Source organism: Dasypus novemcinctus, chromosome 18, assembly GCF_030445035.2.
Source record: "Dasypus novemcinctus isolate mDasNov1 chromosome 18, mDasNov1.1.hap2, whole genome shotgun sequence".
NCBI classification, from domain to species: Eukaryota; Metazoa; Chordata; class Mammalia; order Cingulata; family Dasypodidae; genus Dasypus; species Dasypus novemcinctus.
The window spans coordinates 33,514,719-33,541,289 of NC_080690.1; the positions used below are offsets into that span (position 1 = coordinate 33,514,719).

At 54.2% G+C, this 26,571-nt stretch overlaps 1 protein-coding gene and 2 pseudogenes across 1 annotated transcript; 2 read left to right on the forward strand and 1 right to left on the reverse strand.

The window, feature by feature from the left end:
* Positions 1-2,848: 2,848 nt before the first annotated feature.
* Positions 2,849-3,418, forward strand: LOC101440372 (large ribosomal subunit protein uL15m pseudogene; annotated as a pseudogene).
* A 688-nt stretch (positions 3,419-4,106) lies between these two features.
* On the forward strand, positions 4,107-10,220 carry LOC101439935 (26S proteasome regulatory subunit 10B pseudogene; annotated as a pseudogene).
* A 5,570-nt stretch (positions 10,221-15,790) lies between these two features.
* On the reverse strand, positions 15,791-25,871 carry CX3CL1 (C-X3-C motif chemokine ligand 1). The gene is made up of 4 exons (XM_058279964.2): positions 25,693-25,871; positions 18,945-19,065; positions 16,624-17,098; positions 15,791-16,487 (listed from the first exon to the last, which is right to left on the reverse strand). The coding sequence occupies exons 1-4, from the start codon at positions 25,760-25,762 to the stop codon at positions 15,915-15,917; spliced, it is 1,239 nt and encodes a 412-aa protein (XP_058135947.1). The 5' UTR covers positions 25,763-25,871; the 3' UTR covers positions 15,791-15,914.
* Between the last annotated feature and the right edge of the window lie 700 nt (positions 25,872-26,571).

Sequence of the window (26,571 nt, forward strand, 5' to 3'; positions counted from 1 at the left end):
GATGTTCTGTTGCTGGGCACTGCCTGGGCCGCAGGACATGATGGGATTTCTGACCTCAGGAGGACCCGGGAGCACTTGGTGATCCTTTTCCATTTCCACCAAGACTCAATAGCACACCAGGAGTTGCCTTTCTTTTTCTTTTATTTTAAGATTTATTTTTATTTATTTCTCGCCCCCCGCCGCCCCGTCCCAGTTGTCTGTTCTCTGTGTTCATTTGCTGCATGCTCTTTTTGTCTGCTTCTGTTGTTGTCAGTGGCATGGGAATCTGTGTTTCTTTCTGTTGTGTCATCTTGCTGTGTCAGCTCTCCGTGTGTACGGCGCCATTCCTGGGCAGGCTGCACTTTCTTTCGCGCTGGGCGGCTCTCCTTACGGGGCGCACTCCTTGCGCGTGGGGCTCCCCTACGCGGGGGACACCCCTGCGTGGCAGGGCACTCCTTGCGGGCATCAGCACTGCACATGGGCCAGCTCCACATGGGTCAAGGAGGCCCGGGGTTTGAACCGCAGACCTCCCATGTGGTAGACGGACGCCCTAACCAATTCCGCTTCCCGAGGTGTTGCCTTTCAAAGGGGGCGTAGTCCTGGGCTGCATCTGGGAACCTCTTGGTCCCAAACCCCAGCTGTCTGTGCATTCCTTTGCCAGAGGGACCGGTCACGTGGGCCTGGATGGAAGCAACCTGGAGCCCAAACGAAGCTCTGGCTGGACGGTCCTGGGGGCAGGGTGGCTGAGAGGGCCGCTTCCACCTCCTGCAGGGCCCGCTCCCCTCTGCTCCCCTGCAGGAAGCCTGTGCTCTTTAGGTTCCCCTATGTAGAGGTGCGGGAGGTCACCGAGATGAGCAGTGCGCTGGCACCAGTACGAAAGAGCCCGGTCAGGCGCTGGGCTCCTCTCTGGGCTGGGCGACTTGAGGGACGGTAACTTTCCCGTACCGGGTCAGGGACGCGCGCTGGGCTCTGGCCCTGGGCTGCCCGAGCAGATGACCTGTGGACTGGGCCTCGGGCCCCGCCATGACTTGCGGCCTGCTGGACCGTGGAGGCCGTTAGTGCGTGGTTGGCTCCTTGCTCTGGCCGCCAGCACGAGGCCTTCGAGATACAGGTCTTGGAGGGCTTCGGGCAGGGGCAGCTGACTCGATCCCTGTCCCACCCCATGGTGGCAGGTGGTGGGGGCTCAAAGCCCCCCGCGGCAGCGCAGGGAGGGTGTCTTGTGGGCCTCGCCACCTGAATGAGAGCAGGTGCTGCGCCTCCTCCCACGGTGGGAGGGAGGAGAAGGAGCAGGCCCGTCCCTGACGACACCCCGAAGGCCGGTGAGGCCGTCGTGGCCGCTGTGAGAGGCACAATGTCGGGGACTGCGGGGCAAAGCGGCACTTCTGCCTCAAGCGCCGACAGTCTATGGTCCGCTGCCACGCCCCACGCGCCTCTTTCTCTGGCCACACTGGGCTGATCCAGGCAGAGATAATGGAATGGGGGACGAGGGAAGGGACGTCTGCAGTATAGACTCCTTTATGAATCAGTAACATCTTTTCTCCACTGGGGAGGTGGTATTGCCACTGCCGGGGTGTGCGGTCATCACTCACCCCCCGTGATGGCCAGAATTTGCTGGAAAAGGGCAGCACATCCCAACTCTCCCTGGCGGGTGCAGCAGTGCAAGCTGTCAATCCCTGTCGCACATTCCCCAGCGGGAAACATGACCCCAGGGGCTTCTAAGGGGCCAAAGGGACCAACCCACAGGGTGGCTGAAATCTCCCATCCCACACTCATGAGCAATGCCCGAAACCTCCTGGCGCCACTCACCACCTCTCCCTTCTGGGACTCAAGGAATGATGGTGACCTCGGAGCTTGTATCCAAAGCACCACAAACGTTCAGTCACTGTCCCCAAATGGTGCACGCACTCTGTGTGTGGCCTCTGGGGGCTGGGCAGCACCCTTGGCCCCACCCCCAGGCCATTTTCAACGTTGTGGAGTCTGAGCAGAGAGGGCCCTCCTGGCTCCTTGGTCAGGGCCAAAGGGAGAGGCACACCTTCCGGATCCTCCTCCTCTCCCACCTCTGTGTCCGGGGATCATGGGGACAGGTACAGGCAAGGGCAGGACGTCCCCGTCAAGCCCAGGGCCCTCCTTCCCAAAGTTCTCCCATCTTTGGTGTTCTCGGGGACCCTTGCTCTAGAAGCCACAAGAACACAGCTCAGTGAGCGGGGCCCCCAAGAGGACGGGGACGATGAACCGGCTCTGTCACATCTCCCAGAAGAAGGCTTAGGGTCAGGGAGAGAACTAGCTTGTCGCCCCATTCAGGGGCCGCTTTCGAACCCTCGCACTGAGCTCAAGATCAGTGTGGGTGGCCCAAGAGCAGGTGTGCCGGGATCCAGGATGAGACCAGATAGAGGGGTCACGAGCCAGGGCGGTGGAAGCCCCCACCTCATTGATCTCAGAGTGGAACCAGTGAGCCAACTCCCCGGCCTTCGTGGGGGATTCTCACAACCTCGCTTACCGCTGTCTTCCCCCAAGGGCCAGCGTCCAAGTACTTAGGAGCCCTAGCCAAGGGGCAGTACCTCCACCTGGGCTGGAGGGGCGGGGTGACCCTTCAGTTCAGCTCACAAAGCCCTGAGTCTTGTGTTGTCCATGGCACATGACCAAAGGGACACAGAGTGATGAAAAGAACCGTCAAAAAGCCAACCCCCTCCATAACTCCTTGTGCACCTGCTCCCTGTGCCAAAACCCTGCAGAGCGAGTTGTCAGACGGTGCAGCGTGGGAACACAAGCTCAGGCACCAGCGACTCCCAGCAATTGACTGCTCTGTTTCTCACACAGCACAAAGGGGCCAAAAGATCCCACCGTGTCGGACAGTTTGGGTCCAGCGCATATGGCGGTCCCCTTGTGGGGTGGTGGGTCTGGGGCACTGGACCTGCTCAGAGCCCTGCCCCGGGTCAGCCTCACCAACCTAAAGCCGAATCCCGGCTCCAGGAAACCGGAGAGAAGTCCAAGGGTTCGGAGAAAAGGTAGGAAATGTGGCAGAGGCCATAAAGGAGAAAGGCAGACAGGTATCCGGCCTCGATTGGGCTTTGAGGGAGGTCAGACTCCATTTTACATCCAAATCCCAAAATATGGGTTTAATGAAGGGCACAGCTTCAGGTGCCAGTATCAGCCTTTGAGTCTCAATAGACTGCAATATCTTATTGATTTGGGTTGAGTTGATCCTACTCAACCTGTTGACTTAGCCCAGCTTGTCAATGGGAGAGGTGTGACCATCCAGCCACTTCAAAGGGATTATGGTGTCCAGCTGGTAGAGGAGGGGGCTGACACCTTTAAGGCTAAAGTGAATATTGAAGTCCAGTTGGCTTCAGAACTAGCCATTGCTGCAATTGAAAAAAATGGTGGCATCGTTACTACCGCCTTCTACCATCCAAGAAGTCTGGGGGGTACCGAGGATTGAACCTGGAACTTCGTACATGCAAAGCAGGTGCTCAAAACCATTGAGCTACACTCAGTCTGCTAAAAAAATATTTAACTCACATTTTTTCTTAATTCCCTACTAGTGCTATTGTGAGAGTAAGAAGAAAGTTATCTCGTTTTGTGAGCCTTGTGGAAGAAATTCCCTCCAATCAAATGGTTTAAAGTTTAAGATAAAGTGTATTTTCTTGTGGAGAAATTCTTTTAATGAGGAGATCCTCATCATGGCAAGTAATACCGTATTTATTCTTCATTCTCATATGATTTGGTGGCCTGAAGTATATTTTCCCACTTAATTTTTCTATAGGCAGTGTATTTTAGACCTTTGAAGACTTTGGTGGGGGACAGGGGACATCTAGTTCATTTGGTGGTTCTGGACTAATACAAAGTCACGTAGCTCTTTGGAAGCAGAGCCAGGAGTCTCTCCATCTGAGGGTCTTCCACCCTCTGTACTTCCCTTGTACACTGCTTAAAATTTCTTTATAAATTTTTTTGGAGAAGGAGAATCTCATCCAAAATGTTTTACACATTTTTTTCTTAAGCATAATATTTTGAAGGTAATTTCTTCTTTTTTAAATGGCAAAACCAGTTATTTATTATACAAAAAAAAAAAAAAACTATTGACTGAAAATAAAAAAATAAGAAAAAATAAAAAAATAAAAGATCCCATCATGGCCCGTCCCCCAGGTACGCCAGCTGCTCGGGTCAGGGCCGGCGGAGGGCAGCTCCTCTTCGCCTCAGAGATGAAGGACGAGTTGTGCCTGGTCTCCTGGAGGTCCCCCTCGTAGCACGTCTCTGTGCCCTGGCAGCAGCCTGGGCTGGTTCTCCTACTTTGCCGCAGCTGCCTATCGTGTCTTGCAAAAATAGGAACATCACAAACACCTGCACACAAACAAGCGAGAAGGTAAAAGGAGTGGGAGACCCAAGTGTGTTGGATCAACAATACAGTCAACAACGTGGACGAACCCTGAAGACATCGTGATGAGTGGAACAAGCCAGACCGAAGGGACAAACATTGTACGGGCTCCTTGACATGAAATAATTAGAATAAGCAAGGTCATGGAGTTAACCTCTAGAATACAGATCAGCTGGGGCCAGAGTGCAGGTGGGGAACGATGGGTTCGTGTTTAACTTGTGCAGCAGTTGTACGGGGTAATGGAAAAGTTTTGATGATGGATGGTGGTGGGCGTAGCACAAGACCATGAACACAATAGCACTGAATCATATATTTGATTGCCGTTAAAAGGGGAAATTTAAGGTTGTTTATATGTTACTAGAATTGAAAAAAAAACCATAGGTCTGTACAACACAAAGAGTACTACTAAAGTAAACCATAGACTGGAGTTAATAGTACAATTACATTAACTCTTTCATCAATTTTTTTTTTAAAGATTTATTTATTTATTTATTTAATTTTCCCCCCTCCCCTGGTTGTCTGTTCTATGTGTCTATTTGCTGCGTCTTGTTTCTTTGTCCGCTTCTGTTGTCGTCAGCGGCACGGGAAGTGTGGGCGGCGCCATTCCTGGGCAGGCTGCTCTTTCTTTTCGCGCTGGGCGGCTTTCCTCACGGGCGCACTCCTTGCGCGTGGGGCTCCCCCACGCGGGGGACACCCTTGCGTGGCACGGCACTCCTTGCGCGCATCAGCACTGCGCGTGGGCCAGGTCCACACGGGTCAAGGAGGCCGGGGGTTTGAACCGCGGACCTCCCATGTGGTAGACGGACGCCCTAACCACTGGGCCATGTCCGTTTCCCAACTTTATATTAATACTGTTGTATTGTGTCTGTATTTCCACATCTTGCAGTGTTACCTTTGAGATAGCTGTCAATGTATTTTCACTGTTATGTAATATTCCATATAATAATTATACCACAATTTACTAAAATAAGAAGAGCAGGATCTCTGGAGTCGCACTGCCTGCTGGTTTGGTCCCTTACTGGCTTTGTGACTTCGAGTAAGCTTCTTAATCTCTCTGTGCCTTGGTGCTCCCATCTGGGACACGGGGCTTATATTAATATCTGCATCTTAGGGCCGTGGCAAGAAATTAGCTGAGAAAGTTCATTTAGAGGCTCACGGTGGTGCACAATGGGGACAGTGTCTTATTACCTTGCATCTCTGGCAAAGAATGAATGACTCTGCCTCTGCCCCGACCCCCTGCTTCTGTCCACTGGTTGACCTTTGCTCCCACACCCTGGAAGGGGGACCCTGGGCTCACCTACCTGGCATCTTAGTGCTTGCAAGAATGGGCCTCCAGTCTCATCGATCTGATGGTAATTATGGCAGTAGAGAAAAAGCTGGAACAGGCCCCACAGGTCCAGGTGAGAAGCACAGGGTGGGGAGGAGAAAGAGAGACCCAGCAAAACGTCCAGGCAGACAGAAGCTTCTGCACTGAAGCTTCTGCAGGCTGCCAGAGTCCGCCTGCTCACTCCTCTGGGGCTCTGGACAAGCAAGGCCCTGACCCAGCCCAGGCTTCCCAGGGCTCCTGAATGGGCCTGGGGAGTGATCCTTGAGCAGGATGTGCTGGTGGAGGGGGGGCGGGGGGCTCAGGGGTGCCTTGGAGACATCTACACAGATGGCCACCTGCAGTCCCTGGCACCCCTTGGAAGCAGGTAGAGCTCTCTCATCAGGAAGGGCTTTGAAATGCAGCTCTTCACACGGGCAGGTGGGCTTTCCATAGATGGGAAAGGGGTGCATCAGAGGCACCGGGTCGGGGTGACAGAGAAGGCACGTGGGCATGGACCTGGCCTGTCCCCTCTCTCACTCCTTCCAGGACCTGTGGTCCTCACTGGGCACACAAGGGAAGAAGACACACACGACCTTTCCTGAAACTCAGCGAGGTGAACAGGTACAGCCGGGTCACGTAGGGGTCATGACGGGGTCCAGAGCAGCGGGTACCCCTGGCGGGGAAACGTCATTAAACGAAGGAGTCAGGGAAGGCCTCCTGGAAGCAGTGACAACTTAGCTGAGACCAAGGGATGAGTAGGAGTTGGCCAGGGTAACAGGGAAGGGCAAGTTATTCCAGGCAGGGGGAGCAGCTAGAGCAACAGCTCAGAGACATGAGGGAGAAGATTGACTTGAGGATATAAATAATGAGTGGCCAAAGGTGGAGGGGGGTGAGGAGGGCAGGAGAACTGGCAGAAGAAAAATAATGGAAATCCTCCAGGAAAACCAAGACAGTTCCTAGAACTGCGCCGCAATGCCTGGATTCCTGCCCTCACAGGCCCACAGTGCCCTGGCTTGGCTTCTGGGCTTCGAGCATGCATGAAAGACGGGCTGACCTGGACTGCCTGGCCAACAGTTAGTGCTCAATAGTGCTGCTATTCTTCTCCCTATCTACCTCCTTGTCTGCCAAGGTGACCTCCAGCACACCTGAGCCTTTAGAACCCTGGAGCATCCATGTCTTTTAGAGAAACTACAAAACCCTTCTTCTTTCCAACTCCACTCAATAAAAGTTCTAAATAAATCCCTAGACGGCTGGCTGGGCTAAGGTCGACCTTCATCCCACCTGCAAAGAGCACAAATGGAGAGGAATGAGCGAGATTGTGGAAAACAAGCTTATCCCGGTTAGGAAAGCGTTTTCCAGTCTTATGACAATACCAAAGCCAGGGAAGCCGATTTGGCCCAGTGGATAGGGTGTCCGTCTACCACATGGGAGGTCCGCGGTTCAAACCCCGGGCCTCCTTGACCCGTGTGGAGCTGGCCCATGCGCAGTGCTGATGCGCGCAAGGAGTGCCCCCCCATGCAGGGGTGTCCCCCACGTAGGGGCATACGGGACCCCCACGCGCAAGGTGTGTGCCCTGTAAGTAGAGCCGCCCAGCGCCAAAGAAAGTGCAGCCTGCCCAGGAATGGTGGCACACACACAGACGCAGCTAGATGATGCAACAAAAAGATACAGTTTCCCTTCAAAGAATCAGAGATTCCCATGCCTCTGACAACAAAGAGGATGACGGATGACACAGCAAATAGACACAGAGAACAGACAACCGGGGTGGGCGGAAGGGGAGATAAATAAATCTTAAAAAAAAAAATACCAAAGCCAGAAATGGTCATTTTGCCCCAACCAACCTCTAGAGGATCAGGAAAAACAACTTTCCATTTGCCCAGGACACATCAAGCCAGATATACTTAAGGAAACTGACTACCACAGTCTCTAAGGACTTGAAAATAAATAAACTTCCCGTGTTGAGCAAGTCTAAGAATTCAACATCCTGCTAGTCTGGTTTTAATTAGTTGGGATTCATGAGTTTTGACTTTGCCAAGTTCAACAGCAATTTAAAGGAGAAAATGTACATCAATTTGAACAGCAGCTATTAGCTTAGAAAAATTATGCAAATTATAATATATATATATTTTAAAAGATTTATTTATTTATCTCTCCCCTCCCCCCCACCCCAGTTGTCTGTTCTCTGTGTCTATTTGCTTTTGCCCACCTCTGTTGTTGTCAGCAGCACGAGACTCTGTTTCTTTTTGTTGCATCACCTTGTTGTGTCAGCTCTGCGTGTGTGTTGTGTCAGCTCTCCTGTGTGTGTTGTGTCAGCTCTCCTTGTATGCAGCACCATTCCTGGGCAGGCTGCACTTTCTTTCGCGCTGGGTGGCTCTCCTTACCGGAGCACTCCTTGCGCGAGGGGCTCCCCTATGCGGGGGACACCCCTGCGTGGCAGGGCACTCCTTGCGTGCATCAGCACTGCGCATGCGCCAGTTCCACACGGGTCAAGGAGGCCCGGGGTTTGAACCGCGGACCTCCCATGTGGTAGACGGACGCCCTAACCACTGGGCCAAGTCCGCTGCCAATTATGATATATTCTTATCCGCTTAATGACACCATAACGTTTCTTTACCCTTCCTTTACTGAAAACCAAGAAGACTACATTTCTTTAGAGTCTATAATCTATAGCCTTGTTTGTGTATCCAATAACAAAATCAAATAGAAATAGGATGTTTCAAACACTGGAAACATCTATTACATGGTCAAAGGTTTTATTTATTGAGAACTCACTATGTAGATATCATTTTTCCAACTGTTTAGTAAAGATTATCTCATGAGATCTTCATCCACGAGATGAGTTCTGTTATTATCTCCATCTTACACAAAAGAAAACTGAGGCCCAGAGAGACTAAGTAATTTGTTCGAAGTCACACAGCTTCCACTTCTTCCCCAGCCCAGGCAGTTATGGCCATTCCCGACATGCCTTTTGGGCGATGACTTCTCATCAAAGCAGACCCTAGAGCTAAGGTGCTTCAGGACTACCATAGGAACTGCTGGAGCACAAGGAGCTCCACAGCCGTCTCAGGGAGTTAAGGGAACAATTGAAAGAACTTACCAAGCAGTGTGAAAAGTCTGAAAATGGTCTGAAGGCCCTACAAAGTGTTGGACAGATTGTGGGTGAGCTACTTAAGCAATTAACTGAAGAAAAATTATTTGTTAAAGCTACAAACAGACCAAGACATGTTTATGAGTTGTCGTCAACAGCTTGACAAAAGTAAGCTGAATCCAGGAGCAAGAGTGGTGTTGGCTATGACTACACTATCACGAGATACTTGCCAAGAGAGGTGGATCTACTGGTTTGCAATCTGTCTTATGAGGATCCTGGGAAAGTTCTTATTCTGAGATTGATGGGCTCTCAAAACAGATCCTGGAATTAAGAGAAATAATAGAACTACCTCTTACAAACTCAGAATTATTTCAGAGTATAGGAGTAATACTTCTAAAAGGCTGTTTGTTACATGGACCTCCAAGTACAGGAAAAACACTATTGGCATGAGCTGTTGCTAGCCAGCTAGACTGCAATTTCTTAAAGGTTCTATCTAGTTCTATTGTAGATAGATAGATTGTTGAAATGCTTGTTTAACCAGAGAAATGTGTAATTATGCCAGGGACCATCAGCCATGCATCATTTTATGGATGAAATAGAAGCTAGTGATTGCCATCGTTTTTCAGAGGGTACTTTAGCTGATAGAGAGTTAATGGAGTTACTGAATCAAATGGATGGATTTGATACTCTGCATGCAAGTTAAAATGATTGTAGCAGTTTCATACGGTTATGAGTTCCAAAAATAGATATTGGATTATGTTTGTATGATCCAAATGATTAGGGCATGGCAAAGGACAGAGTTGAGGGTTTCTGATGTTGGAGTTTTGATGTTGGAGTTTGATGCTGAAGTCTTAAGCTGGAGCCCTGGGGAAAGAGACAGAGCCGTTGGCCTGGTAGTCTACAGCTGGCCTTGTGGAGGAAACAGAGGAGCTGAGCCCAGAGGAACCCAGAAGCCTGAATCCTCACATCACTGGCGGCCATCTTGCTCCAAATAGACTTTGTTGAGGAAAGTAACTTAAGCTTTACAGCCTAGTATCTGTGAGCTCCTACCCCAAATAAACACCCTTTATAAAAACCAACCAATTTCTGGTATTTTGCATCAGCACCCCTTTGGCTGACTAATACAATGATCATGGCTACAAACAGATGAGATACTCTGGATCCTGCTTTACTGCGTCCAGGAAGATTAGATAGAAAAATACATATTGATTTACCAAACAAAGAAGCAAGATTAGATATATTGAAAATCCATGCAGGTCCCATTACAAAGCATGGTGAAATAGATTATGAAGCAATTGTGAAAATTTCAGTTGGCTTTAATGGAGCAGACCTGAGAAATGTTTGCATTGAAGCAGGTATGTCTGCAATTCACGCTGATCATGATTTTGCAGTACGGGAAGACCTTCATGAAAGCAATCAGAAAAGTGGCTGATTTGAAGAAGCTAGAGTCAAAATTGGACTACAACCCTGTGTAATTTTACTGTAAGGTTTTTGATGGCTGCCTGACAGACATTGGCTTACTGTAAAAATAAAGTCAAGGAAAATAATGTATGTCTTGGCGATGATCTTATTAAAAGTGTATGAATAAAATATGTATGAATAACATCATAAAATTAGTAACTCGGTAATTCTACTTTTCAGATTAGTACAGAGAAATTTGTATGCTTGTTAATGCTGCATTTATTGCAGCAGAGGTTAAAAAAGAATGTATTAGCTTTTCATATTTGCTGTGCGAGCATTTTGTAAAACAGTGAAAATGGTTTGAGATAGTAGTACAAGAGAACATTTCTTGACTTATTTTATACCATTTGTTTTCCTTATCTTAAAAAGTTGAATAAAATCTGTTTGATTCGAAAACAACAACAACAACAAAAAACCAAGTCACACAGCTGGTAAGTACACAGAGTTCCAGTAGAGGCTCATGTTACTTCTGATCCCTTATTGCTAGAAACAAGTCGCTCAGATATACCTTCCCAAAGAATTGAAAGTAGGGACTCAGATACTTGTACACCAGAGTTCACAGTAAAGATCTTTATTCACCATAGCCAAAAAATTGGAAACAACCCAAATGTTCATCAACAGATGAAAGGCTAAACAAAACGTGGAAACCCAGGTCTGGTACATATCACAACATGGAGGAACCTTGAAGACATGCTAAGTGAAATAAGCCAGACACAAAAGGACAAGTATTGTATGATTCCAGTTACGTGAAATATCTAGAACAAGCTAAATTCACAGAAAGTAAATGAACAGTTACCAGGGGCTGGGGACAGGGCTGGGAGTGATTGCTTAACGAGTAAAGAGTTTCTGTTTTGGGTGATGAAAAAATTTTAGCAATGGAAGGTGGTGGTAGGAGCACAACCTTGTAAAAGTAATTAATACCACTGAATTGTACACAGAAACATGATTAAAATGACAAAGTTTATGTCATATGCATGTTACCAAAATAAGAAAAATAGACTTGGAACAACAACGAACAAACAAAATGCTCAGTGCAAATAATTCTATTCTGTCCCCTGGAGCAATGGGATCCCTTGAAGGTCAAGAGGGGCATCTCTTCCAAAACATACTCTGCTCTGGAATTCTCCTGAGTTCAGAGGCGCCACCTCCCCCTGATTCTGCTCCAGCCAGGGAACCTTGCTGTCAGCTCAGGAAAGCCAGCCTGGCACCGCATCTTCTCCGAAGTCCTTGCAGGGAAAACGTTCTTTATCCAGGAAAGCACATGACCGAGCGAGAGGAGGCTGGGATGGAATGCACAATAGGAGCGGCTGGGCACAAGCGCACACACACGCACCCCGTGGCTGCCGGTGCCTGTTATTCATTCTCAAGCTGGAAATTCCCAGCCATTCATTTCTGTGTTTTTCTGCCTCACCTCGCCCAGTGGGGGAATGTACAGAGGACACGGGAGGGGTGGAGGAACAACAGCAGAAGAGGCGAAGGCTGCGGGGCTACTGCCCGAGGTCCCTGCAGCCTTGGCGTGTGGGGTGGCCTGGGCAGTGAGCTCTAAAACTTTGGTGAGGCACTCTATCCCCTACTTTTGAGCCCCGGGCTTTTGTTGAAAGTGCAGATTCCCAGGCCACACGCCTGGTGTTTGAAGTGGGGCTCGGGAGTCTGGGCCTCTCCACCCCTGTGGAGGGCACGTTCAGAACCAGTGCTGGAGAGGGTTCTGGGAAAGACCTGGGCTCGCACACCAGCTCTGCTGCTTCTCAGCGTTGTGACCTTGGGCAAGTCACACATCCTAGGAAAACCTTACTTTGCGCATCAGTAAGATGGGGACTGTTGGATGGTTATAAAAAGAGGACTTAGCACCCTGCCTGGCCCGTAGTAAACATTAAGTAAACAATTGGCTATACTTACAATCATTGTAATTATTATTATTATTCAGTGCCCTGATGGCCCCATCAGAGATTTCAGAGGCCTCCAAATCCTCATCAAACTGCATTAATTCTGGGAATTAATTAGCTGAAGTTGAACTCTGTAACTGAAAGAGAAAACAAACACACAAAAAGTCCCAGATCCCCGGGGAACTGCTCTAGAAGGAGAGAGGATGCAGATTTCTCTGGCTCCTCCTGCATTTGCCAAGTATGACGTGGAGCTTTAAACCCTGCGGGCGAAGGTGCTAAAGACAAGAAGAGATATTTCCATTTCCAAGCTTCTGTTAGTGTTGGGGCTGAGCTCTGGCCTGCGGGAGACCTCCTTCTCCAGGGTGGGAATGGACTAAAGCAGGAGGAAACTGGGTTTGGGGTGGAGCAGGGAGAGCTAGGATTCACTGCAGCGCAAAGTACTGGAATTTGCAGCTCGGGAGGGATAGCAAACGCAGATTCTGGCAAGAACCTCAAACTCAAATGTCTGTGGGATTTGGCAGGTGCTAAAGTGAGGGAAGCCAGCAGGGTTTGAGAAAAGTCAAGTGACCATCATGGTCTGGCTTTCCTTGTCCTACCTTCTAATGGAGACTTGGACTCAGAAAAAAATATCCTGAGTATAAGAAAAACACCAAGAAGCAAGGCATTGATAAATGGCAACCGATAAGACCGCAGAACCCGGGTGCAGGGGACACAGGAGACTGGAGCTCTCACTTTGGCCTGGCCCCATCTCCAGGGGCAGCCGCTGCTCAGACCTCACCCAGTGCCACCCCCTGAGGGGAATGGGGGGTCTGGGGGTGCAGTGGAGTTGGATCAGAGTTGCTGAGAGAACATAGGAAAGTGGGTTTCTGATGTGTGCAATTTCCTGATTTTTAAATGTTTCCTGTAATCTTTTGAAACTGTGTAGACATCAAATCTAAGGTGCCATTGATTGTAAGACATTGTGATATTTAATAAACTAGTGCTAAAGAAAGTGAAAACCTACCAATTCAACAAGGATGAAAAATTGTAAGACAAAGATGTCACAATGTGGAAAAAATGTGCATCTCAGACTCCATGAAAGACTGTATGTTGCCTGGACTCGGCCTGTGGTGCCCTTATGCAGTTCCCAACCTGCACAACTGCACATAGCAGCCCTTATGACATCAGCCAGAACACTAGAAAGCTTAGGGGCCACCAGGGGGCTCATGCTTTGGGTCACATCTATGAACACCCAAGTCCCTTGAGGGCAGGTAATCCCTCTTCAAGTTTCATCTGAACCAGGAATGAGTCAAGACAGAAAAGAGGAAAATGTGGCCCACTGGGCTCACATGATCTCTAAAGGTGACGGCAAAACCCCAAGATGGTGGCTCAGTAGGCACGGGGTGGGGGCACCACAGGGGATCCTGATCCCTGCCAGGGATGGGAGCCACAAGGAGAGCTCTGCCACATTTACACAGTCCAGAGAGGTAAAGACATGGGGCCAGCATCACACAGCTGCTCAGGACAGAGCCAGGCCAGGGACCCAAACTGTCCCCAACGTACCTTCTCCTACTGATGGTGACTGTCCCTGCCCCTCCTCTGTGCCAGCAGGTCGGAGACCCCTGACTCACCTCCCACAGGCTGACAGGGTGTCCTTGGCCCCCCTTCTTTCATCTCCCTCTGAGTTCTTGGTTACTGGACCCGCCCCAGAGAAAGCACCGGTGTTTGATTCACAAGACTTTTCAGTTTTATTAGTAAAATACAAAATGGCACAGACATTGGCACAGGGGTTGGAAAAGCAAAAGGGTCAACCAGCTCCTTCCAAAGTCCACCCCAGATTGTCCTTGTCCGTGTCCTGCTTGGAGAAACTAACAAGTCCGAAGTCCGTGGAAGGGAGACCGGTTGCTCCCAGCCCCTTTCTCACGGAGGGGAACCCCACAGCTCCATATCCCACCTTTGAAGTTTCTCCCAGCCTAGAGGATCCCCCAAAAAAGTGCATTCAGCCCTGCTCTCCCACTTGCTGAGCCCTCTGAGTGACCCCCTCAGGCCAGCCCCCGACTTCCCAAACACCCTGGACACGGCAGGGGTGCAGGAGAGCTGGGGGGGGGCAAGCAGCACCACCTCCCTCCCTCTACAGACCTGAGCGTGTTTTCTTCCTCTGAGCACCCCAACCCCATCTGCAAAGAAGCGTGTCACACACACCCCAGGTGAGGTCCAGCCCGTGGGAGGCTCCTCGGAGGGCAAGGGCCAGCGTCGGGGACAACCAGCGGGAGGGGCAGCGGCTGTACCAGGGACCCCGAGTGGTGCGGCCTGCGGGTCCAGCTGGGACCAGCGGGGCGGTGCCCGGCGCGGCCAGCCTCCAGCCTGCCCAGGCATGCCTGAGCCCTCAGCAGCCAAAACGAGAACCCCTGCCCTCACGCCCACAACTCCCCCCCCCGCCGCGCCCCTCCCCACGGGGCAGAGTCCCTCGCAGATATAAACGCGGCCACCTCAGGCTTCATCGGGGATTCTGATCTCATGGAAACTCCTGGCCCTGCCTGCGGTGGAGACGCAGGGCAGAGGGAAGGTCTGGAGTGCAAAGAGCAGTGTTTACAGGGCGTGAGCGGTGGGGGGGGGGGGGGGGGGAAGAAAGGGCAGATGCCGGGCTCAGGTGCGTGGGGCCGCAGGGCGCCCCGAGCCCAGCAGCCATCCAGGTCTAAAAGCAGCACCGTCGTCTTTGTCATCGTTGTCATCAGCCTGCCGGGGAGCCTGAAGACCACCTCCCCGGCGCCCTCGGCCAGGCCCTCTGACCGCGAGCTGCCTCAGCATCCTTTGAGTGTGAGGGGCTGTCCTCAAAGCAAGGGAGGGTCTTCCAAAGTGGGGGCTCTGGCCCTCAAGCACCACAGCCCAGGCTCCCAGGAACGCCCTTCCAACGGGGCAGGGCCGCCAGGTGCCAGGGTCCAAGGCCGTGCCAATCTAATCAGTGGCAGCGGCCGGCCGAGGCGCCACGCTAAGGATGGTGAGGTCACATCAGGCCCTGGGGCGGGGAGCAGACCTGGGCTGATGAGCGAGGCCTGCTGGGGGTTCAGGCTATCGCCACATACTGGCCTGCCCTTATCTAATCCAGCTCTGCGTTCACAGACGGGGAGCCAGAGGCCTCCGACGCGCAGGAGGCTTGCTGGGTGGCACCAGGACGCCAGCCTTCGGCTCACAGTCAGCGTTCCTTCACGGCACAGGCAGACCGAGGAGGAAAAACTTCCAAGCCCCCTGACCATCGCACGGCCCCTCCCAGAGTCCGGCCCTGGTGGCAGAGCTTTGGCAGGAGCGGTCCCAGGAATCACCACACTAGCCTCATGCAAGAAAACACGTGGCCCTGGCTGGGGTGGGGGCTCCGGAGGACAGGGGCCAGGGCAGGGGTGGGGTGGGGGAGATAGCACCGCGGGGGGCCGGGGGCTGGCGACCCAGCGGACGTGAGACACCACGAGGTCGGAGGCGAGGGGCAGGCGGGGTCTGGCCTGGTGCTCATTTGGAAAAAGGGGAGGAGCGCGGCTCCCAAAGGGGCGCGGGTCCGAGGGGCTGGGCATTCAATAAATAAGTGTTCCTGGGGCTGGGACGGTGTCAAAACGAGCCTCCAACCGGTCAGCAGCAGAGAAGTGTTTTCCGACTTGGGGACGCTGGAGAGAGCGTTGGAGGCTGCCTCCCTCCGCGCCCCAGGTAGGTCAGGAGTGGCCGAGGGTGGCTTCCGGGAGGTGCCCGCCCCCCGGCTCCGATGGTCCAGCTCAGATCCGGCTCTGGGGTGCAGGTGGGTGGGCGGATGGGGGCCCCAGGGGGCGGTCTGAGTCGAAGTGGGTGCGGGCGGGCGGCGGCTCACACTGGCACCAGGACGTAGGAGTTGCTGCCGCAGCTCCGGGGCACGTAGCGAAGCCCCTCCACCATCTCCCCCGCCACCTTGCGCGGGCAGCCCTGGAGGCTCTGGTAGGCGAACATGACGACCCCCAGGCAGAAGAGGAAGCCGAGGAAGGCCAGCAGCCCCACGGCCTGCCTCTGCGTGGCCGCCCGGGCGTCGGGGACAGGGGTGATGAGGACGCCCAGCCTCTGGGGGTCCACGGTGGCGTGGACGGGCTCCTCGGGCCCGGGGGTCCAGCTGCCTGAGGCCCCCGGCTCCCTGCTGGAGGCGCCTTCGGAGGAGACGGGGGCCAGGCTCCCGGGCCCCCAGTCCAGGAAGGCATCCGTGTGAGCTGGAATGGAGCCCACCTCCTCGGGCCCTAGGGAGTTCTCGGGCGGGGGGCCCAGCTCCTTGGCCCACACAGTCTGGTCTTCAGACCCAATATTGTCCTCTGGGACTGGGCGTGAAACGCTGGAGCTCTCGGTGGAGTGGTCTTCAGTGGAGGGGGCCTCGGTGGAGGGGGCCTCGGTGGAGGGGCCTTTGGTGGAGGGGGCCTCGGTGGAGGGGGCCTCGGTGGAGGGGCCTTTGGTGGAGGGGGCCTCGGTGGAGGGGGGCCTCGGTGGAGGGGCCTTTGGTGGAGGGGGCCTCGGTGGAGGGAGCCTCAGTGGAGGGGGCCTCAGTGGAGGGGGCCCCTGAGGCCTTGCCCTCAGCCCAGAGCCCAGAGCCACGTTGGTCGGCAGCAGAACTCTGCCAAGCTGTGGCGGTGGAGGCGGCGGCCAGGCCGGGAAGCTCGGGCGTGCTGGGCCCGGCAGGAGACCCTCCATCCCGCGCCTTCGAGGCTGAGACGGACCCGGTGCCCGAGGGGCCAAACATTCCAGTTGGTGGCTCCGGGGACATCCCCAGAGCCGTTGGCATCTCCTGGGACGGCGTCGGCTCCAGACCACCTCTCTGCCCCATGGCCTCGGGCCCTGGCACTGCGTCCTGGGACGCTCCTCTGGCGGCCGGCCTGGCCCTGGGCTCGCTCCCGCCGATCTGCTTCTCGAACGTGCCGCCGTTCCCGTTTCCAGCCCGGGCAGCCGCCTGGCGGTCTAGAAGCTCCAGGGCTTCCTGGACCCATTTCTCCTTTGGGTCAGCACAGAACAGCCTGTTTTTCTTGGTCTCCAGGCTACGAGGGAGGAAGACAGAGACCCAGTGAGGCTGGGGCACTGGCGTGGGGCGGGGGCCACGAGTCCCGCCTCCACCCTCCCTCGCTGCCTGGCCTGGGCAGCGCAAGCTCTGGACCTCCGGCCCCTCACGGGAGAAGTCTTCTGCAGGGTGACCGGCAGGTTTGGGGGGGGGGTGCTTTCAGAGGTGCCTGTTTAATTAGAGAAGCTGTGGGTTTACAGAACAACATGCATAAAATGCAGAATTCCCATAGACTACCCTACTGCTAGCACCTTGCGCTGGCATGGTACATCTGTTACCACTGGTGAAAGCACAGTTTTATAATTGCACTATTAATGACAGTCAATGTTTTAACTTAACGTTCACTGTTTTGCACAGTTCCATGGATTAAAAAAATTTTTTTTTCTAGTTCCATGTATGTACAACCTAAAATTTCATCTTTTAACCACACTTCAATATATAATTCAGTGCTGTTAAATACCAGCTTTAACACTAGGAAAGAGTCAGTCACCCGAATTCTGTGTTACTAATGAGCATGTTAATTACGTAAAGCCCCTGGCTCCAAGCAGGGGACAAATAATAGCTGGGAATAATAACGATGCTGATAATAACACAGTTTCCAGGAGGGAAGAGGCTCTGGACTGTAAGCCCCCTGGTGGGGAGAGGACTTCGCAGGGGCACTCTGCAGTTGAGAGCGTGACCGGTGGTGGGGCCCCGTCACTCTGGAAAGGACCCTCTGTCACAAAGTCCTTTTCCTGCTCTGCCTTGGTTTCAGGGCCTAGGCCCTACCCTGCCTCTTCTGCTGTGCATCTGTGGGCTGAAAGGGCACCTCGTGGGCTAGAGCTGCACGTACGGCAGCCCCGCTGGGACCCAAGTGCCAGCCAAGTCTCGAGCCTTCTCAGCAGCCGCCTCGGGCTGGTGCAGGGCCAAGCCCACAGCGCAGAGCTGACCGGGGCCTTTGCTCCGTGCCACGGCCTGTGCTGGATGTTTTGCCTGTGTTTAAACTTCATACCCGCCCTGCAAGGTGGACCCCACGCTCGCCCCCATTTTACAGATGAGGAAACAGAGGCTCAGAGAAGCGAAGCACACGAGCCTGGGTCCAGCGTGCTGGGAAGCCCGAGGAGCCCAGGGAGCAAGTGGCGCCGGAGCCCCTCCCTTGGGGTGTCTCACCTCCTCCCCGCCTAGAAAAAGGAAGCAAATACGTGGGGGTGTCTGGGGAAGTGAGCCTTGGTGAGGGAGAAAAGAGGTCAGGTACGAGCTCGCGCAGGACCTTGCTGCTTTTAGAAACTGCGCAGCTGAGAAGAGGAAGTGCTGGGCTTCTTTCAGCCGAGTCCAAACTGGCACAGGGGCCCTGGCCATTTCCTGCTGTCAGGCCCCTGGGCCCGGCTGCTCTAGGACCCGAGGACAGGCCTCAGCACGGGGCGACTGGGCATTACCAGGGAGTGCGGACAGCTCCGGAGCTCGGGGGGGTCCAGGGCTCAGCTTGCTCCCTCTCCAAAGCCTCACGGGGTCCCTTAATTCCTCCTCATGGCTTCATGGGACACACTGACCTCTGCATTGTCAGCAGCATCCGGGCACGCTGCCAAGTGCTTCTGCACATTATCCCCTTTCCTCCTCCCAGCCACCCATCTTACAGGTAAGGGAACTCCAGCCCAGACGGGAAGCAGTGGGTACAGGGCCCTGGGGAAGCAGTGGCAGGGGGTGGCTGCTCCTGGCCCCCTGGCTGTACTGGGTCACTCAGGAAGCCACCCCCGCCTCGGCCACGTGGCTCAGGTGTTAAGGTCAGTGAGGTGCAAGAGCAGCCTCTGCCAGGGCCGTGGCCTCGTGGGGCCGCGGGCAGTACCTACACGATGGCGCTTCTGCCGCAGGACTCCTGGTTCTGTCTGTAGCGGAGCAGGAAAGCTACAGGTATCTTCGAGGTCATCCTGTCGCAAATGATGCTGCACTTCTTCACGCCGTGCTGCTGTCCTGAGCCCACAGAGACCCCAGTTAGCAGGGCTGTGTGCACACCCGGCCTCCCAGCCTCACGCCAGCTCATCCCGGCCGGACCGTCTAAGCCAGCACTGACCGTCGAGGCCCTGGACCTCCCGTCCCACTGTCACCAAACGGCCCTATGCCTCAGTTTTCCCACCTGCAAGATGGGGACTTCCGGTTGTTGGAAGGGTGAATGAAAATGGATTCTTCCTAATGAAGCTCTGGTTGCCTGGCACACAGCAGTTGTTTAATTTTAACAATTCACCTGCTGTGGTTGGCCTGGTGTACAGCAGGGGAGAGTTGAGCCTGCGAGTGCCTGGGATGTGCTCAGATCACACTGCCAGCAAGGGATGGAACAGGTTCTCCCACCAGGCCTGCTTCCCCACTCTGCACGGTGGCCTTGCCCACCGCCGGGCCATCCCCCCATCCCTGCCCTTGTCCCAGCAGGTCACCTGCTAACTCTACCCCCCACCCCCTGCACACACTCAGGCCTCCGTCTCAGGCTGTTTTACGTATGTGGATTTTCTGGACTGTCCACATCCAGGCCTGTGGCCATCCACATCTAGTGTGCCTACCCCATGACAGGTGCACACACATACACACACACAATGTACATATATACCCCCTACACAAAAACACATAAAGAGAGAATAAATGCATAGAGATAAAACCTAGAGCATAGGGTATTTAGGAGACAAGAGGAGGGCTGTGAAGGAGTACTGATGCTTAATGTATGTAGAAGTTTTAATGAACTTGACGGTAAAAGTGTGGAAATGGATAGAGCTGATCGTAACACATTATAGTGAGTAGCAGGTGGTTTATAAATGGGATTGTGGTTGGAAAGGGTAGTCTAGGGATGTAAATGTCAATTGAAAAAAAGCTAGAGAATAATCTAGGGACTGAATAACACAGTGAACCCAGAGGTGGATGAGAATTGTGGTTAACAGTACAAATGCAAGACGGTCCTTCTGTGAGCTAGAACCAATGTACATCACTATTGCAGGGTGTTGGGAACGTGGAGAAACATGAGGAAAATACAGCTGGTTAACCTATGGACTATAGTTAACAATAATACTTGCAATATTATTGATGCAACAATATTCTTGCATCAATGCCAAAGATGTACTATGTTAATAGTAGGGGAGTATGGAAAAAATATTACAAATGTACACTATGGACCATAGTTAGTGGTAATAGTCTGATGATATTAGTTCATAATCTGTAACAAATGTTTTGCAACGGTGTGATGTATTGGTGAAGGGGTGTTATATGGGAATTCCACACAGGTGCATGATTGTTTTGTAAGTGCACATCATCTGTAATAAAAATATATTAAAAAAAAAAAACAGAAAAAACCCACAAAGACATAAATACAACCAGGCACGTGTAGCGGATGATAACTTTTTTAAAGGTATGAGGACAACGGCCTTCTAAGGAAGGAAGCATCTGCTGGAGCCGTGATAAGTTTGAGAGCAGTTGCTGGGAGGGACTAAATCATACTTCCTGAGAAGTCTGGAGTTTCTGGGGCAGGTTGGGAGAGCAGGAGTAACAAGGAGGGATGGAGATGGGGGTGGATGGGGAGGGCAGGAGGCTGCAGTTGGCTGGGTGCCACATGGAGCCGGAGAGAAACTCCAGGGTGGGACGAAGGGACTAAAAGGACAATTAAGAACCCAACTATTTGACATAGGCATTTCCATAGTCATCTTCCCCTAAAATCTCTAGCAAAATCTACTCTTCTTGGTGCTCAATGTAAGCTGTGGGGAGAGAGGGCAACATCTGTCTAAAATGAGGAAAGACCTGAGTTGCAGATCTGGATCTAAGTTATGGGCAGCAGAAGCAGGATCCTGGAAGTTTTTGTAAAAACCCAGAGGCCAGGACTTCCAGGGCAAGTAGATCAGGGACCAGACTGAGCTTCTCTGACTCTTCTGGGCCTGGGAGGTTCCCAGCTAGCCCCTGGGTTCCACCTAAATGCACACTGCTCATGGGTAAACACACACGTAGACGTGCAAAAACCCTCTGCCTTCCCAAATGCACAGCTCCCCCCACCTCCTCTATGACCCACCTCCCCTCTCCCCATTACTCCCCCCCCCAGCCTGGATCTGCCTCCCCCCATGGGAAGCATGGTTCAGGGCTTTCAGGGCTGGGAGGGGCTGGGAATGGGGAGGAGGAGGGTCCCTGAGTCACAGGCTGCCCTTTATCTCTAAGGAAACAATCTGAGGATCCAGGATCTGAAAGTTGCCCTCCCTCGCCCCCTGCAGAGGGAGGCTCCGTGACTCAGCTGCAGCCTCCCCACCCTGCGGAGTCAGGCGGCAGCCCCCCTGGACTGATCTGGCAGGTGCCTCGTTGGGGAAGTCCCAGAAATAATGGGGCCCCTGAGTAAACAGGAGCTAAGTAGAGGCAAAGGGTGCAGCCCAGGAGTCAGGAGAGGAGGCACGTTCAATGAGTCACTGCTCACTTCCGGGGTCTTAAAGACCCACAGTGTCCCCTGCCCCCAAAGTTCCTGCCCCCTGCCTGGTGCCCGAATGCCCTCGGCCGGCTCTGTCCTGGGCTCTGCCGGGGATTGCTGGTCATTCACCTAGGGGAGGTCCTTCTCTTCTCAGAGCTGACATTTTCCTCTCGGTAAAACCGAGATAATGCCTCCAGCCAGTGAGTCCCTATATCTTCATCTGGTTGAACCCCTCAATCGTGCCCGGGGGACAGGGACCTTGTTTGTCTTTGTGTCACAGTGTTTCCCAGCACAAGTAACCATCAAGCACAAGAGGGGTACTTAATGAATATTTGTTGAATGAATTAGCTTCCCAACTCACTATCCCTTTTTTATGCATCCACCCACCCATCCACCCATCCATCCACCCATATGTACATACATATATATACACATACATTTATCACTCGTCACTCTTTCCATCCCTCGCAGACCCACCTGTTCTCCTATTCCCAACTCATCCCCAGCCATGCATTTACCCAACTTCACCTACCCGGCCACCCACCCACCCATCCCTCACTCCCCCACCCACCACCTGTCCATCCCTACTTATCCTTCATCCTCCCTTCATCCATCCACCCGGCCACCCCTCACCAACACATCCATCCATCCATCTGTCCATCCATCCATCCATCCACCCATCCATCCATCCATCCATCCATCATTTCCAGATTCAACAAACACTTATTTGAAATCTTTTTGGACAGGGGTTCTTAACCTTTTTTGTTCCACGGACCCCTTTGCCAGTCAGGTGAACACCATAGACCCCTTACTAAGTCCACACCATACTGTGTATTATTTAATAAATATATCACAACTCATCCCCACAAAACTAAGGGTGTTTTTTTTTTTTTTAATTTAAAATCAAGCTCATGGACCCCTTGTTAAGAACCTCTGCTTCTGGATAAATACGGAGACCCAGGCCTGCCTCTCCTTTCATCCTGAGCTCTTTCTCCCACCAGTGCGGATGCTGAGCGGGAAGAGCAGGTCACTGTGCTTATTCAGTTACCCAACAGTGCTAGCCCCTCCGCCACGCCAGCCTGTGCTGGGTGCTGTGAGACTTACTGGGAAGAACAAAGCCCGTCCCTGCCCTCGGGGGGCTCCCAGTCTGTTGGGCAGCTAAGACATGCCCATAGGAGGAGAGCTCTTTGTTGAGCACCTGCTGTGTGCTGACTTGTGACCAGCACAGGCACATCTGCCTTCATTAGTCCTCAACACCCCAACAAAGGACAGCTCATGATCCCCATTTGAGAGATGCAGAAACCGAAGCTCAGAGAGGTTAACTGACTTGCCCGAGGCTACCCAGCTACTCAATGGTCTAGATGGTTTTCCAGCTCCTAGAAGATCTGCTCTTCTGAGCTGCCCTAAATGCCTGGTAGAAACACCTTATTTCAGAATATGCCCCAAATGTGCTGGAGTTTACATGAGGGAGAGACCACGTCCAGCTGCAAGTGATCGGGGGAGGCCTCTCGGGGAAGGTGTCCTCTAGGCTGGACTTGGAGGCCTGCTAGAGGCTCACAGGCAGGAATGGACGGGGAGTGTGCTGGGAGGAGCAGTAGGGAGAGAGCTCTGAGCATTGCCCAGCAGCGTGTCTGTGAGTCAGCCTCTCAGAGCCTCAGCTTCCCCACCTGCAAGATGGAAAGGATAGCAGCCCCTTCCCGGGGTGGTCGTGAGACGACTGAAAACTGTCTGGACCACTCTATAGGGCAGGTTTCTCGGCCGTGACCCTCTGGACAGTTTGACCAGATAATTCTTTGTTGGGGGAGACTCCTGGGCACTGTAAGATGTTTACCAGCGTCCCTCGCTTCTGCCCACTAGATGCCAGTAGCGCCCCCAACCAAAAAGGTTGTGACATTTGTCACAACCAACGTCTCCGGACAGTGCCGAATGTCCCCGGACAGATGGGGGCCAAAGCCCTCCACTGAGGACCCCCACCCTCGAGAACCCCTCAGGGCTCACTCCTTCCCCTCCCTGAGGACCGAGACGCCCCCTCTCAGGGAGGCTTCCCCGACCCCCGTGGGAATGTCAGCACCTCGGCCCCTCCCGCTCCCTGTTATTATTGTTAATCACAGCACTCACTTCCTTCTAACAGGCCAAATCGTTTACTTTTTGTCTTCCCCAGCACCATTTCACTGTGAGGGCTGGGATCGTTGGCTGTTTCATTCATTGATGTGGTCCCAGCACCTAGAACAGGGCCTGGCACACAGTAGGTGCCCAAGAAATGTTTGTTGAATGACCGAAGGAACAAAATGCACGAAGAAGTGTTCTGTGATAGCTAAAGCCTTAACCCACAGACAAATAAAGAAAGGAATTTTTATTTAAATTTGAAGGGGGCCCGGATGGAGAATGAATTTATCCTCCCCTGCCTTTCCCCACACCTCTCCTCCCCCCACCGTTATTCCGGGGAGCAGACTAAGGCCGCTTAAAACAGGTTTTTTCTCTCTCTTGCTGGGGCGTGAGTGGGCGTGAATGCGTCAGGACTGGGGGGGGAGCGCGCTGCTCTGACTTGTATCTGCAGGTTCGTTATATAAAGCCGAGCAGCCTTCCGCCCGACTCAGGCCTGCAAACCCACATTTGGGGACTGACGCAGCTTCCCTGCACCCGCCAGGCGAGCAGCTGGGAAGCCCCCAGCCCCTCCTTGGGGCCTCTCTGGTTTCCGGACCACTCCTCGTCCTGCCGGAGCTCCCAGGAACCCAGGAACCTGACAGTGCTGAGGCTTCGAGCTGTCACACAGTGTCCAGGGCCCCCCAAGTTCCCCTCCCCACCCCAGGACGGGAGCCCCCACCCCATCGCCCTCTTAGGAAAAGTCATCCTCCCCCTCCTCCCGTTCGCTTTCCCACCTCCTCTCCCTTTTCCTCCTCCTCCTCCTCCTCTTCCTCTTCCGAGAAGCCCTCCTAGGCACTGGAGCCCCATCACACCCCCAGGAAGTAATAGCTCTATGTAAAGGTGCAGCAACCTGAACCAGAGAGGGCAAGACCTTGCCCAGGGCCACGCAGCAAGGCTGTGGCAAAGCAACCACCTCCTGACTCCCCATTTTCCAGGGTTCTCTGTCCACAAACCCCTCAAGCCTGGGGGGTCCACACCTGGGGAGCAGGAAACCAGCTGTGATCCGCCTCCACCGCACCTACCCCACCACTGCCATCACGACCGCCACCCGCCTGCTTCCTGCCTCACTGGTGGGTGTTCTTCAGATAGAGGGACGGGGAGGAAGCACACTCGGTTCTTCCAGAGACCTGCTGTGTGATCTAAGGCACAATCCCACCCTCTCTGAGCCTCAACCTATAACTTGGCCAGCGGTCCAAGGATGGGGCTGACAGAGGCCGTGGGGCACGTCCACGCTTGGGCCCCACTCAGGAGCTGGATTCTCTCTCCTGCATCCCATCCAGCCAGCCTTGCCCTCTCCTGCCCTGCTGGCTGGCTGTGCTGCCTTGGGCCAGCTTCTCAACCTCTCTGAGCCTCCATGTTGCTCAAATCAGGTGGGATGGATCAACCTTGTTCCGCCAGGTCCTGGGTCCCTGAGAACAAGTGACTGGAGGTGGAGGCATTCTCGAAGCTATGCTGGGAGGAGGAAGACGTTGTGATGGGGGAAGGGGGCAGTGGGATCCAGGCTCCGAACCGGAGCAGCAGCAAGGAGCCCAGTCCGTGGTCTGCAGTGACCTTGACCTTTACTGCCCCTGGACCCCTGACTCCTGGGGGGTCTGGATATTAGGGCACGAGAAAGTCCTAACAAAGGCCTGGCCCAGGGCCAGGGTCGGGACTCAGGAGTCCAGGCTGCGGGTTACACATTAACCCTGAGTGGGGAGGCCCGGTTCACCAACAGCCGGGCCTCCCACCCGCTGGCCCGCCGGGACCCCCCTCCCGGCGCGCCACACCTGGGCGCCCTGGGTGCCGTCCACGCCACCTCCCCGTGTTGCTCTCTGGCCCACGCAGGCAGTCGCTAGGGACCGAAGCCTCCGGCAGCGTGGCCGCCCCGCATCTGGCCCCAGGGGAGGGGGCTCAGCGCCAGGAGCATCCCGGAAGAAGGGGACCTGCCTGAGTCGGAGGGGCTCGGGGGACCCGACGTCAGGGCCGAGGGGCTGTAGTGGGGCCGGGGGCTCCCCCCCACCGGCCCCTGCTCCGGCCCAGGCCACACTCACCGGTCAGCAGGTTGGGCAGATGGCAGAGGGCAGCCAGGCAGAGCAGCCACGAGAGCGACGGGGGCGTCATGGCTGAGCAGGGCGGGGGTCCGGGCGGGGGCCTGGGCCGCGTGGCGCTCGAGCTCTGCGCTGTCCCCTCGCCGAGCGCTGTCGCTTTTTATAATGGGACTCGCCGCGCTGCCTCCGCCTCCGGCCCCCGCACGCAGGCGGGGGAGGGCAGAGGAAGGGCGCCAGCGCGCGGCGCGGGATTCCTCGGGATGTTGCCAAGGAACCGGTGGCTCCGGGGCTCGGCGGGGACGCGGCGGGGGCTCTGGGCTGGCTGCACACAACCCCGGCGCCGCTCGCCCGGGGAAGGCCCGACCCGGCCTGCTGGGGTTCACAGGGCCTCCTTTCCGCCCTTGTGCCAGGCACACACTGCAGGAACCAGGCACACACTCCCGGACCAGGCACACACTGCAGGAACCCGCCTGGGGTCCCAGCCCCTAAACGCGCAGTACACAAAGGCCAGTGGGACGGAGGAGCGGGGTGCTGGCTGCCAGCAAGACAGGTACTCAGGGTCCCCCCAGCCTGGGTCTAGCCTGCTCTCCTTCGGTCTGGGAGGTATCTCCCCCACAGCAAGACGGGCTCCCACCTTTACCCCTTAAAGCCCCAGGCCCCTGGCTAAGAGCACTGGAGCCCTGAACTGCGAGCTCCTGCAGGGGCAGAGGGGGATGTTGCATTCATCAGTGCATCCCCCTTGCCCAGCACGGAGCCGGGCAGACAGCAAGTGTTTGCTGGAAGGATGATCCAGTCCAACCTCACCTGGACAGGTGGGCCAACTGAGGCCCAGAGAAGGGGTGGAACCAGCCCAGGTCACACAGCATCAGGTTGGAGAACTCA

Coding starts and splice junctions, on each gene's coding strand:
- CX3CL1 (XM_058279964.2), bottom strand. CDS start 25,762: ATGACGCCCCCGTCGCTCTCGTGGCTGCTCTGCCTGGCTGCCCTCTGC. Junction 17,099..18,944: donor TGCGGCAGAAGCGCCATCGT/GTAGGTACTGCC, acceptor CCTCCCTCGTAG/CCTGGAGACCAAGAAAAACA. Junction 16,488..16,623: donor CTGAGGGCAAGGCCTCAGGG/GCCCCCTCCACT, acceptor CCCTCCACCGAG/GCCCCCTCCACCAAAGGCCC.